At 45.1% G+C, this 12,706-nt stretch overlaps 3 protein-coding genes across 3 annotated transcripts; 2 read left to right on the top strand and 1 right to left on the bottom strand.

The window, feature by feature from the left end:
- The first annotated feature begins 230 nt into the window (after positions 1–230).
- On the top strand, positions 231–2,312 carry LOC1280930 (protein unc-119 homolog). The gene is made up of 3 exons (XM_320803.4): positions 231–1,149; positions 1,232–1,404; positions 1,620–2,312. Exons 1-3 carry the CDS (start codon positions 656–658, stop codon positions 1,730–1,732), a joined length of 780 nt encoding a protein of 259 aa, XP_320803.4. The 5' UTR covers positions 231–655; the 3' UTR covers positions 1,733–2,312.
- A 4,734-nt stretch (positions 2,313–7,046) lies between these two features.
- LOC3291410 (putative protein tag-52) lies at positions 7,047–9,431 on the bottom strand. Its single transcript, XM_552548.4, has 2 exons — positions 9,177–9,431; positions 7,047–9,111 (listed from the first exon to the last, which is right to left on the bottom strand). The coding sequence occupies exons 1-2, from the start codon at positions 9,298–9,300 to the stop codon at positions 7,553–7,555; spliced, it is 1,683 nt and encodes a 560-aa protein (XP_552548.3). The 5' UTR covers positions 9,301–9,431; the 3' UTR covers positions 7,047–7,552.
- A 468-nt stretch (positions 9,432–9,899) lies between these two features.
- On the top strand, positions 9,900–11,698 carry LOC1280931 (large ribosomal subunit protein uL15). Its single transcript, XM_320804.5, has 4 exons — positions 9,900–10,074; positions 10,578–10,644; positions 10,746–10,993; positions 11,204–11,698. Exons 1-4 carry the CDS (start codon positions 10,069–10,071, stop codon positions 11,336–11,338), a joined length of 456 nt encoding a protein of 151 aa, XP_320804.4. The 5' UTR covers positions 9,900–10,068; the 3' UTR covers positions 11,339–11,698.
- Positions 11,699–12,706: the final 1,008 nt, after the last annotated feature.

The raw sequence follows: 12,706 nt of genomic DNA, 5'->3' as shown, positions 1-12,706 counted from the left end.
CTAGTACAATTTTCAGAGTGACACTATAGAAAGACCTGAGGTCGTGTGACCGCTATTATTGAGATGCAGATAAGTAACCTCCCCCCCCCCCCCCCCCAACCCCATCGCACTCAACACTTCATGTTACCTGTGTTTTAAATCTCACAACCCACCGATATCTACCAAAAACTACCGAAAAAATGTTGTTGCTCCTACCAAAAACCGCCAACTTAATCTGGCCACACTGTCTCCCACTCCACTGACAGTGTTTGACAGGTAACGAAGGGAACAAAAAAAACAAACACAAATTCGCTCATCCCGCAGAGCTCGCTCGTACGGAAACTCGTCGTCGTCCCGTTCGCATTGTTACAAAAACGTCCTCGAACACAAAAGTAGCAAATTACCGAAGCGATGCAGCGGCTTTAGTGTAGTTTTTTGTTGCTGTGCGTGTTTACTTGTGTTAACCGTTTGTGCAACAGCCGCCCAGAGCAAAGCCAGCCGACAAGAGCCAGTTTTCTCCACCACCCAAAAACACAACGACGACGACGGTGCATTATTCAATCTCGCGAGCAAAAGTGACCTTTCGGTCCGTCGGTCCAGAAAGCGCCCGCCCTACTCCTTCTTCACTCCACCCGCACCTGCACCCCAGCTATCCGCCCGTTAGCCCCGCAAAACGATGAGCGTGGTGGGCAAGAAGCTCAGCTCGTCGATCGCCGCCCAGGATGCCCAGGAAGGATCCGGGGCGGCAACGGGGACCCCGTCGGGAACCCCGTCCACAGGCGCGACCGGCCCGACCAGCCCGATCACGCCAGACTACGTGCTGCAGCTGAACAAAATCACCGACGACTACCTCTGCACGCCCGATGCGAACATTTACGAGATCGATTTTACCCGCTTCAAGATACGGGACCTCGAGTCCGGTGCGGTCCTGTTCGAGATCGCGAAACCATCGCTCAGCGACATCACCCACACGGCGGCCGGTAGTGACAGTAGTAAGCCGAGCAAGGAGCCGGGTGCGGCCAGCGAGGAAGCGAGTAGTGGGGCACCGTCCGCTACCACCGGAGAACGGGGCCCGGAGGAGGCGGAGGAAACGTTCGAACCGAATGCTGGCCGCTACGTGCGATACCAATTTACACCGCAATTTCTCAAACTAAAAACCGTTGGTGCTACGTAAGTGTTTGCAAACTGCTCGTCCCATCGCACCTTTCTAATTAACGATATTTTTCCTGCCATTTCCCTGTTAAACCAACAGTGTCGAGTTTACCGTTGGCAGCAAGAGCGTGAAAAACTTTCGCATGATCGAGCGGCACTTCTTCAAGGATCGGTTGCTGAAAACGTTCGACTTTGAGTTTGGCTACTGTATTCCCTTTTCTAAAAATACGTGCGAACACATCTACGAGTTCCCCACTATCCCGCCGGATCTAGGTAAGCAGTGCAACCAGTGGGCCGATGCAGCAGCGGTGCGTTTGCCACCCTGATGCAACCACCGTAGGCGAAAGGGATATTTTTTTTCTGCGCACTTTTTGTTCGTGTGCCATTTTTCTCCCGCGGTGGGACGTGTGGACGATAGTTTTCCGAATTCTAATTTAAACTTTCTTCTCTTGTTCATTCTTTTCTACACACACGCGAACAACGTCAAGTGAACGAAATGATTCAGCATCCCTTCGAAACGCGCTCGGATAGTTTCTACTTCGTCGACGGTTGCCTGGTGATGCACAACAAGGCCGACTACGCTTACAATGGGGGGCTGTGAGCAGGGCATGAGACGCCGACGGTGGTGTTTTTTTCCCGTGTATGTGTTTGTGTATGTGTGCATTGAATTTTGGTAATAATTTTGCCTCGCGATCTTTTCGCGCGATCGTACGAAGCAAGGGCGCGGTTTTACGTGTGCGCGTTTTTGTGTGTGTCTTTTGTATGTACGTGAATGTACGTGTGCCGGTAATGGATTTCTCATTCGTGTACAGACCCACACACACACACAAACCGGGCCACTACATTACGCAGCAAAAACGAGGGAAACGCGAGGATACGCGCCACCACTGCACGCGGTTCTTGTTCTAGAAATCTCCCCCAAAACGATCGATGATGCTGCTGCGACCAGATGTGGCGGTACCCCGCCCGGAGTGGAAGGTGAATCAAGCTGCAAGAAAGTGACCAAAGAGGCCGAACGGGGGACGGGGCGAAGTTAAATGATAAACAAACATCAGCAACCCTCAGGCGTGGCCGCAGTACGGTAAACACGAGAGCAAGAGAGAAAAAAAGAAACAAAACAGGTACGTTATATATAAACATTATTCTATAATGCAGATCAGCAAGAGAAAAAAGTAGAAAAACCAAAAAAAGAAGAAAAAAAAAACTAAAAGATAAAAGACATTTTTGATTTACTCTCTTCGATCCTACTGCGAAAGCTGCCCTGCAAAAAATTGCCGTAAAATAGGGCAACAGGAGATATTTACTACTGTGTTACATACACGCAAGTTTATTACGTGCTCGGCTTTAACTGTTTGTTGTATTTATGAAGTAATGCCGGGAAGCAGGGGAAACATGCCCATCCCAAAAGCAATGTGTTTAGGATTAGTGCACACGGCCGAACCACGGAGGTACACGTAACGGGTGCGTAACATTACTCGAACCATGAAACAGATGTCCCGCGTCTAGTAGAACTAAAAAAAACTAAAGAGAAGAAGCAGCAGTAACAGCATCAATAGCAAAAACAAAACACACACACACTCGTCTAATCACCTTTCTTGCCTTAATTATCCGTTTGTTATCGATGCCTCCCGGTGCTGATGGGTGCCGAAGCAAGCCGCTGGTGCCGGCCGGCCGGCCGGCCATCCCCAACAAAACACACGTGGGGGAAAGAGGGAGCGTTAGATTTAAAAGCGTCGGCTTTCGACGAGTTGATGAATGAGATAAGCATTGTAGGGGTACGGCAAGAGCACCGGCGCTCTCCGGCGAGAAGAATTGTATTTTAAAAATAGACAGTACACGACCCCGCACCGATGCACGCGTAAGAAGGAGTCAGATTTCGGTTATTATTATTTTTTTAAATAGCAGAAGCAATGCCGAAGTACGGCGCGCAAATGTTCTACACACCCAACCCCTTGATCTGAGATACAGAGGAACAGAGCTTTATATTTATCAACCCGAGTCACGAGTCACGATCATCTCATTCGCGCGTAAACTCACTCAAACACGGTACTGTATTTAATTTTAGCAATATTTGCTTCGCAATGGAATGTCAGAAAGCAAACAAATTCGAATAATTCTACTTAAAACAACAGCACGGTTGTATGAACAGTGTGTTAGCTGAGGGCATGCGATTAGTATCGATCGATTATTGAACGAATCTGGGTAAATGTTTGCAACCAGGAGTGACCACCAGAGGAGACATTTTCTCTGCATGCAATTGAATTGATTTAATGGAACAAAAACATTTGAAAGGCATTTTGGGTAGTGATTTTGAAGTTCGTTGTCGTCCTCTCGGGCCGCTTTCTGGCGGGCTGGGATCAACCACACACGCTATTCCCTAATCCCCAAACTCCAGAGAGCTGTGTGTGTGTGTGCCTTTTGACCCCTAGTGCTAACCGTTTGCCTTTTATCGGCCATTTTTTGTTCCGTCGAATGCTTACGACGATGAAAGCAAAGCCAAAAATCGAATCATTTCACTTTCGCACCCACCAAACACCACCACACAGTGTGGTGGGGAGGGGGGTGGATAGCGGGGTTGTTTGCTTGCGTGGAGTGACAAATAATAACCACCCAGCCAGCCCTCCCACTGAGGAGCGGGCGCTTTGTTTTTGCGCCATATTATACGCGACGCTATTCGCGTGACCGCAACAACATAACACACACCGTTAGAGAGAGGGTGGCAGATTTGGTTTTTTTTTCGTTCTTTCTCTTCCTCTCTCTCTGTGTGGTGTTGAATTTCAGCATGTAATATGATGTGGTGGTTGGGGTTTTTCCCCCACCATATGTGTGTGCGCGTGGTTGTGTATGCTGGCTGACACCGTGCCACCGTGGTGTCCATGGTCGTTACCCATACTTGTTATCGATTGTAACTAGAAACACAAACCGACGCCGAGTGTTATGTGAAATGATTAACTTTTGTTGTGTTTTAGCGCCTGCCCCCCCAAAAAAAGAAGAAATTCAGTGTATTAAAGCTCGTTGGTTAGCAGGAAAAACTCATTTTCTAACGCATTTCCGCATAAACAAAGGATGTAAAATGTGGTGCCGTTCATATTGGGAAAGTAAATTATAATAAATTTAATTATGTTTTAAAAAATAACGTCTTAAAAACAACACTATCGCTACAACCAAAACCATCAGTACTGAATAATAGGAAAAGCTATTTAATATTACCAAAAAAAAACACACATAAACCTCACAGCCAAAACTCACACAACTGCAATAAAACTAAAGGCAAAAAGTAAAATAACCTCACACGAAACGACACCGGTCAGAAAGTAGCACGCAAACTAATAAGATGAAATAATTAAGTAAAAAAAATAACTCACAACAAAAAGAAAATCTCTACACAACAAACACAATGAAAAGTAAATCGTTAAAAATGGACAACAATATATAGAGAGAACGAAATGCTAGTGAACAGAGTAATAGCAATAGTTGTCGCCCTACACAATATAGAGCGCAACAGTAAAAAAGTCAAACTAAAAACCAAAACCCCCCACTGCTCCTTTGTCCACGCGCCACAATGAAACGCAGAAGCGGTTCCAGTGTGACCCAAGCCTCTGTAAATGAAGACAGTGAGAAAACGCTTGCACGTGTTGCAAACACTTTAAAACACACACATGTGCTAGCGGCTATCGGGGAATGTCGGTAAAACAGAACTGAGTTTTAGCAACAACAAAAAAACAACCTTTACGATCATAGAAGGACAGTTAATCCTTTAACTAGAACGATCGGCGAAACGAAAGGATGGCTTAGTACTTAGCAGTAGCGATAGCCATGATCTTAGTAAATACGCTCCCTGTTCCCCGCAAAACGAGACTAACACGCAAAAAGGGAATTGTTGCACGCGCGATCAACACGCGATCATGCGTGTATCATCATCATCATCACCGACTGCGTCGAGGACAGCTATGCCGCCACCCAATTAATTAATGAATTACATAGTAAAGCATCAGTGCTAGTGTTTAACCACATACTTAGATGTTCTCTACCCAATACAAGCAATAGCAACAAACAAAGTAACCGGTGGTAACAACACTAAGCGAAACAGACAGACAGCAGAGGTTGGGATAGCAAAGCATTTTAAACTCTCTTCTCACCGAGCGGTTGTGGTGGTGATTGGCGGTAGGGGAACTGGAGCGAAATGGAAATAGCGTTTAAGGATCTTTCTCCGTTCTCACGTAATTTACTGTAAACTACCCGCCCAGGAACTGTTTTTTTCCTTGTGATTTGTGTGTGTGTGCGTGAACCGAACCGTTTGTGGAGATATTTTTTGGGAAAGCATTTAAAAGCTTGATCAACAAGATAACGCTACTAACCGTTGTGTTATCTTGTGTCCCATTTTCAACTAGTCTAGTTTGAACTGTTTTTAGCATAAAAAATCAGTCATTTCAGTCTCCATCCTTCATTGAACTAGTCATTTACATTTAAGTGTGTTATTCGGGGACGGTTTTGCCGCAAGTAACGCTAAGGAAGTAACGCTTAATAACGACCACCTATGAGGGAAGGGATATTAAGTTACATTACGTCTTTTGACAATGTTTTGTGTTTTCTTGTACCTTCTCTCAGTCAGTTTGCTTTTTTTTATTAAGAAAATAAACTAAACGGTCGACCACCACAACTTAAATACCACGCCGCCCATTTAACAAGTGTAACGTTACCACAGCAAAAGAAAACAAAAAACAAAAATAAAACAAATCTAATTCGGGAAGCAAAACAAGCGTATATGCGTAAGGCAGCGAATATTCCTATGTTATAGAATAATGAAAGTGTAGTAAAAGATAGCAAACAAGATAAAAATAAAGCTAAAATCGGCAAAGCTAATTAAATAAAAAGAAAAACACGTAAGGTAAATAATAAATAAATAAAACAAAAAAGCACATTTTGGCTGAAAGGAGGAAGTATTAGCGGAAACAATAAGATGCGTAAAAAGGCATAGCAAGGCGTTGGTGGTGAGCATTGCATTGGATTGAAGTAGGAAAAAGAATGAGATAAAATAGAGATAAATGAAAAGAATGAGTAACAAAGCGAACCATTTCCAGAGTTTTGTGCGAAACAGGACAAGATTTTTTTAAAGAAAACAAACACATGGAAAGAGCACTGTTTTTTTTAAGTTCTGTGGGGTCTTGTGTCATATTTAAACCAGTTAAATCTAAAGCAAAACTGAGAGAAGAAAGAGCCCGTAAAGGTGTGAGGAAAGAATAGAATGTTATCTAGGGGAAAAACGAACGCGACGACGAAACACGACAAAAACGGTGCAAAACAAACAAAAAAAAACGAGAAAAAGAAAACGAAATTACTAGTCAAAATTTTTCAAAGAAAAACAAAAAAGGTAGAACATGACTACACATGCAAACTTTCTAAAGAAAGTAAATATAAAAATTAAGTAAATAATTGTAAAAGCAAATGGTGTGTCGGTCAAAGGTCAAAGGTAGTAAGCGAAAGTCGTACTTAAAGTTAGGAAAAAAAGCTACGAAAAGGATCAATCTTTTAAAAGAACTAAAGAAAAGGCAAAAAATTAACTTTAGCTAACAGCACACACTAAACACAACACACATTCTTTCCCCGTTCTCTCCCTCTCTATACGCTCTACACTACATGCGCACGTTTCTTGGATAGTGTAATTGGTTTTCAATCCTCCCAAAGGGGAGGTGGGCTGACAAGGACAGCTTGGAATCGATAGTTCCAAGTGTTATTAAATAATATTGTCCCATTTTTTTTTTGGTTTGTCTACAGCAGTACTACAAGTGTTCCCTTGATCCTTGTTGCTGACTGTGGTGTACACGTTAATCTTTAAACTGTCCACATGTATCTGTGTTTGTGTGCGTGTGTCCTCGTCGCTCTTTGTTGTGCATCGGAGGTTAATATTTTTGTGATTTTTGTTTGATCATTTTTCAGAACTTTTATTTAGCATTTCATTCAGCAAAAGTACGATAAAATAGATAAACACATTGTTCGGTGTATACAAAAAAAGCCTTATTCTCTCCTTCGCTTCGAAAGAAACATTAAAAGACGTTTACAATCTACTACTTTAGACACATTAAAAAAAGATGAAAAAAGGGATTAAAATGGTTCCTTCTAGCCGTACAAATGGAATAAATATTAAAACGCTAGTGACATTCACACACACTTTCTCTCTCTTTCATCATTACAGGGTTTTCCAGGGGTTCTCATAGTTGTGGGACACTTCGTTGACTCTTTCTTATGGGAAGTGTATTTCGTATGATCTATTTCAGGCTCCTTGAAAATTCCTATTGGATTTGTCCAAAAACGTTGCTATGGAGTCCATTTCCCCAATTACATTAAGTTCATTTCATGTAAGAAGGAGTCAATAAAGTGTCTTAGTCCTGGAAAACCCTGTAATTAATGGCAGCTAATCACTTCAGTAACGCCAATGCTTTGATGGAAATCGAAAGTGAACGTGTCTGCTTCCGTTCGCTTGATCTTCCTCATCCTTATCCACCTGATCGTCGTCGGTTGGGTGATCTTCCTCGGCAGGGCTTGTTGCGGCGGGACAGTTGGTTGGTGCGCTACTTTGAATGCAATTTGCTTCCGTTCCCCAAGGGTATGCAATAGCCTTTAGCTGACTATTGCTAACAGTGCTGGTCGAGGTCGCCTGTGGGTATCGATGCTGTCCAATCGAACCCAGCGGGACGTACTGCCTTTGCTGCTGTTGCTGCTGCTGCTGCTGCTGCAATCCACTCGACGGCTCCCCAACCGACTGATCCAGCTGCAAACAATTCATGCTCCTAAACGGCCACAACCCTCTCCTTCTTGCCTTCTCCGGCTTCTGGATCCGGTCCGGACTGGCCGTCTTGCGGCGCAACAGCCACATAATATCGTCCTCCGGCTGCAATCGCTGCAGATGCTTCTTGCGCATCGGCTTCCTGTTGCTCGACATTTTGCGCAGCGTCTTGCGGCACTGCACGTGCAGCTCGATCGCTTCCCGGATCGCAACGTACCACGCGTGGCTATCTTCGCCTTCCCCGTCGGCGCTAAAAATCGTACCATCGCCACTGCACGTGAGCCTAAAGTTACCGCGGAACAGCTCGACAATTTTACACTTTTTCAGCGGAAACACACAGCTGCAAGCGATGCTCGATCCTTCCGTTAGCAAAACCTCCACATCCTTCAGCACCCGGCAGTACATGAACATGTCCGACATGAGGATGCAGTACTTGCGCGACGTCGATCCGTCCGTCTTGAGCTTGCGCAGGAAACCTTCCTTCAGGATCTTGCGCCCCGGTTTGACCAGCTTGAGCGATTTGTTTGTCAGTGCGTTCTGGACCACGATCAACCGTTGCGTGTTTTCGTAATCCTCCACCACGGCGTTTATGTGCGAGACGGACTGTTCCACGAGGCGGATCGATTCCTGCAGCGCTTTGTACGCCCCATCCGATGGGCTGGTGTAGAGGAGTACCTGCTGCAGAAGCAGCTTGTACCGTGGGATGCGCTGTATCGGTGTAATTAGCAGCGAGATCAGCTTCATCTGCACTTCCGGGCGGGATTCTGTGTTGGCAATGTATCGCTTCAGCGTCACGTTCTTGTCCATCAGCGATTGCAGCGTGCAGAGCGAATTGCGGTAGTCGAACGCGTACACTGAGTAGAGCTTAAAGAATGGTCCAAGATTGGTGAACGCTTTCACCACATTGTCCAAATCATCGTCCAACTTGCGGAGCAGCTCCTGGCTGAGGTTGTGTATCGTGTCCAGCTGGCCAAAGATTTGGTTGTGCACCTTCTCGGTGAGAAATCCGTTCGTGCGCAACGGCGTCACGAAGTACTCGAGCAGCAGATCCAGCTGCCGCAGGTACGACTCCTCGGACGTACGAATTTCGCGGATCGCCTGCAGGCGCAGCTGTTGCCGCTTGTCCGCTTCGGTGTTTCGGACATCGGCCGGGCTTTTGTTGCTGTGCGTTCCGGGCAGTGCAAAGCGCCGCGCACCTGGAAGGAGTGGAAAGAAAGGGCGTTTAGGGTGTTGCTGGCACCAAAATGCGGGGGTAACTTACTTCCGACGCGAACATTCTGTACGTTCTGTACCTTCAGTGCGGCGATCAGCTCGGAACGCATGTCCTCCGGCATTAGCGGCTGTAGCTGCATACGGAGCGGCGTTTTTGGCGTCGATGTAGCCATAACTCGTTGTTGCTTTTACACGATTTTTCAATTCACAATGTAGGGAAGCCAACCGGCTGGAGGCAGTGGGTTTGCTTGGTTTTGCCGTTTACGCTTTGTCCTGTTGTCAGTTTTCGTTCAAAATTCAAAACAAACGTGACGTGACAGTGTAAAGCTGCGGTCGCACTCATCACAACGATGTGAAATATTTCAACGATGAAAAAGTTCATGCATTTTTTTCAGTTTGCAATTTATTCTTGTCTCGTGAACTGATTTGTTTTACTGTTTATCTTTCTCTATATATCACAAGCTTATTTATGCTTATCTCTACATAGAAATTCTTTTCTATTTCGTTAATCTTGTTTAATTTGAAAACGATTTTTGTAATGTAACATTTCACGAAATATTTCATTAAATAAAATTAAAATGAAAAATAAACAAAAACCGCGATTGTTTCCAGTGTCAAATCGATAATAAAAGCATGTAAGAATCCCATTTCTTAGTTTTTGGTGGAAAATTATCACAAAAACCTCCAAAAATAATTTGTTTTCATCAAAACTTTCTTAACCGCTAGGCACGCGCCTGCCAAAATCCTCCTAAGCATCATTCCACCACTGGGCACTCGAAGGCCGCTGTCAAACGAACGTCATCGGCGTGCCGACTTCCGCCGAAACGTCACACAGCGAAACGTCAAACACACTGACCGTCTCTTTCTTTTTCCGGCAAACTCTACGTGCTGTCGACACATTTTTGTGGTAGCAGCGCCAAGTTTTTGGATTTTCGTACACAATGGTCGTAAGTGTCGGGTTAAAATTGCGTTCAACGCCGAGCGCTTCCTTCGCTGCATCGAGCGGTGTGTGCTGCGCTGTGGAAATCTCGTGGAAATGTGTGCCCGAAGCTGGATGCATCCGACGGGGCAACCAGCCAGCCCGTCAACTGTGATGGTTGTCCGTTCAGCCCCTCCGGGCCAGTGGTGGTGTGGTGGTTCAGGCACGCAGCGATTGCTTCAGTACTCTTCATGATGATTCTAGTGAACGGGCGGACAGAATGCATACTGTGTACAAAATCATGCAATTACTCCTGTTGAACGTTCAGTAACTGAGAAATGATAGCATAGCATCGTGATGCCGCCCAGCAGCAGCACACTGAACAGATTGCAGCGAAGGAAGTGTGACGGCGTCGTCATGCGTGCGTGTGTGTTGATATTGTACATGCTGTGTGTGGCAATGGAGGGAGAGGGCAAAAGGAGTGCAATGGCAATGGATTAACCTCACCCTTCATGGTTATTTCCTTTACAGAGCCTTAAGGTACGCAGGAAGACCAGGAAGCTGCGTGGTCACGTCAGCCACGGCCACGGTCGTATTGGTAAGTGAAGAGCGCCCAGCCTTTCCACCGGCTTTCACGATATATGGTGTGCATGTGTATGTATTAATGAATTTCCACCATTTCCTCTCCTTATTTTTTAGGCAAGCACCGTAAGCATCCTGGTGGTCGCGGTAACGCTGGTGGTATGCACCATCACCGTATCAACTTCGACAAATACCATCCGGGTTACTTCGGCAAGGTCGGTATGCGAAACTTCCACCTGAACCGCAACCACAAGTTCTGCCCGACCATTAACCTCTCACACCTGTGGAGCCTGGTGCCGGAGAAGGTGCGCGAGGAGGCGAAGAAGAACCCCGAGAAGGTGCCGGTGGTCGATCTGGTCCAGTTCGTAAGTATCTTCGATTTTGCGCTTTTGTTGTTCATTCTTTGTGATGATTTTCGTGTACGGGCGGACAGAATGCATACTGTGTACAAATTCTCATGCAATCAATCCTGTTGATCGTACCTTAACTGATACCTCTTAGCGAGAAACAGCTCTTAATTTCTTCACCATACGACCGGAACACTAATCACAAATACACCATTGCTTCCATTGCAGGGTTACTTCAAGCTGCTCGGATCCGGTGGACTCCCGAAGACTTGCGGCCCGATCATCGTGAAGGCGAAATTCTTCTCCCGCCTGGCCGAGGAGCGCATCAAGGCCGCCGGTGGTGCTTGCGTGCTGCGAGCTTAAGTCTGTAAGGATCTTGCACACACACACAAATACACCGACGTAACATGCTCGGAGTGCCTTCGGGGATGGATCGCAAAGGGATGCAGTTGTTCTGCGGTATCGCTATTGCGCCCGTTTCCGAAGGCACACAGCCAACAACATCTCTCCCGCACACCCTCCCGAGCATGTTGCCGTGTTTTTTTTGGTACAACGTTTCGTGTGTATTTCCTGTGCGTGAATGTGTGGAGCATGGTGGTGTGCCTCTTTGCTGTTACGCATCGTACACGTACAAACACACACACAGGAGTGAAGAGAAGATGAAGCAGAGAGTTGAAAAAGAGCAGAAGAAAATACAAGAAACCAATATCTAAAACACGTCAAGTGCTGTATTAACCATTGGTTTATTATCATTTTGTTGAGAAAACGCGTTGAGAAAATTGTCGAAGAGGTGTGCGAGATTTCACGCGGGAAAAGGAAACAACGACCCACAACAAAAGGCTATTTATCGAGCAGATTGTCGAGGATCATACAGGATGATCCTTCATAAAAATTGGAAAATTTAATGGTGATTTCTGGTCAGTTCTTACTGAACGCCTGAAGGTATGCAAAATGATGTATTTTTATACGTTCTGTTAGAAGTATTTTTATTCTATTTGTTTGGTAAGATGCTGGATTTACTAAAAGAATGTCTTACTTTTGTCGGTTACATATTCAGGGATGTTCATTTAGTCCATTCTTCATTCATAATGAAATAATTTTAAACTAAAATTAGTGAAACAGCGTAAAACCAAAAAAATTTGTTAAATATATTGCATACCTTCAGGCGGTTTACTAGGCCATGGAAGGAAAATCAGCCCAAACATGAGCCTCGAACGGTTGTCGAATTGAATAAAGTGCGACTAATAGAACGGCAAACAATAGACATCACAACTAGTGGTGGGAGCTCGGAATCGGAACTACCTGATTCCGATTCCGTCTCCGGAGTCGATTACAGAATTGGATTCAGAATCGGCTCCGGAACCGGAATTGGAATTGGCTCCAAAATATCCATAGCATTCTGAATATTTTCGATGTGAACTCTAAGCATGGGACAAGCCAGATAGATTGATTTGAGTATGTTATTATTTGTTAAATAAAGAAATGAATTTTATCAGATTTACCCAACACAAATGAATACTACAATGAAACAATTAATGTTTCTTCAATAAACTGTCAAAATGATTCCACGGTTTTTGCTCGAATGTACTGGATGCTACGATCCCTATATAATAAGCCGCAAAGGATTCAAATGTACTTGAAAACGAATTAATTCCATTAAGATTCCGTAGCCGATTCCGGAACCGATTCCAGAACCGATTCTGGAAACTTATTCCGGACCCTACTATCCGG

The sequence above is a fragment of the Anopheles gambiae genome, chromosome 3, assembly GCF_943734735.2.
Source record: "Anopheles gambiae chromosome 3, idAnoGambNW_F1_1, whole genome shotgun sequence".
NCBI classification, from domain to species: Eukaryota; Metazoa; Arthropoda; class Insecta; order Diptera; family Culicidae; genus Anopheles; species Anopheles gambiae.
The sequence above is the reverse complement of the archived record's forward strand: the minus strand, read 5'-3'. Positions and strand labels throughout refer to the sequence as shown.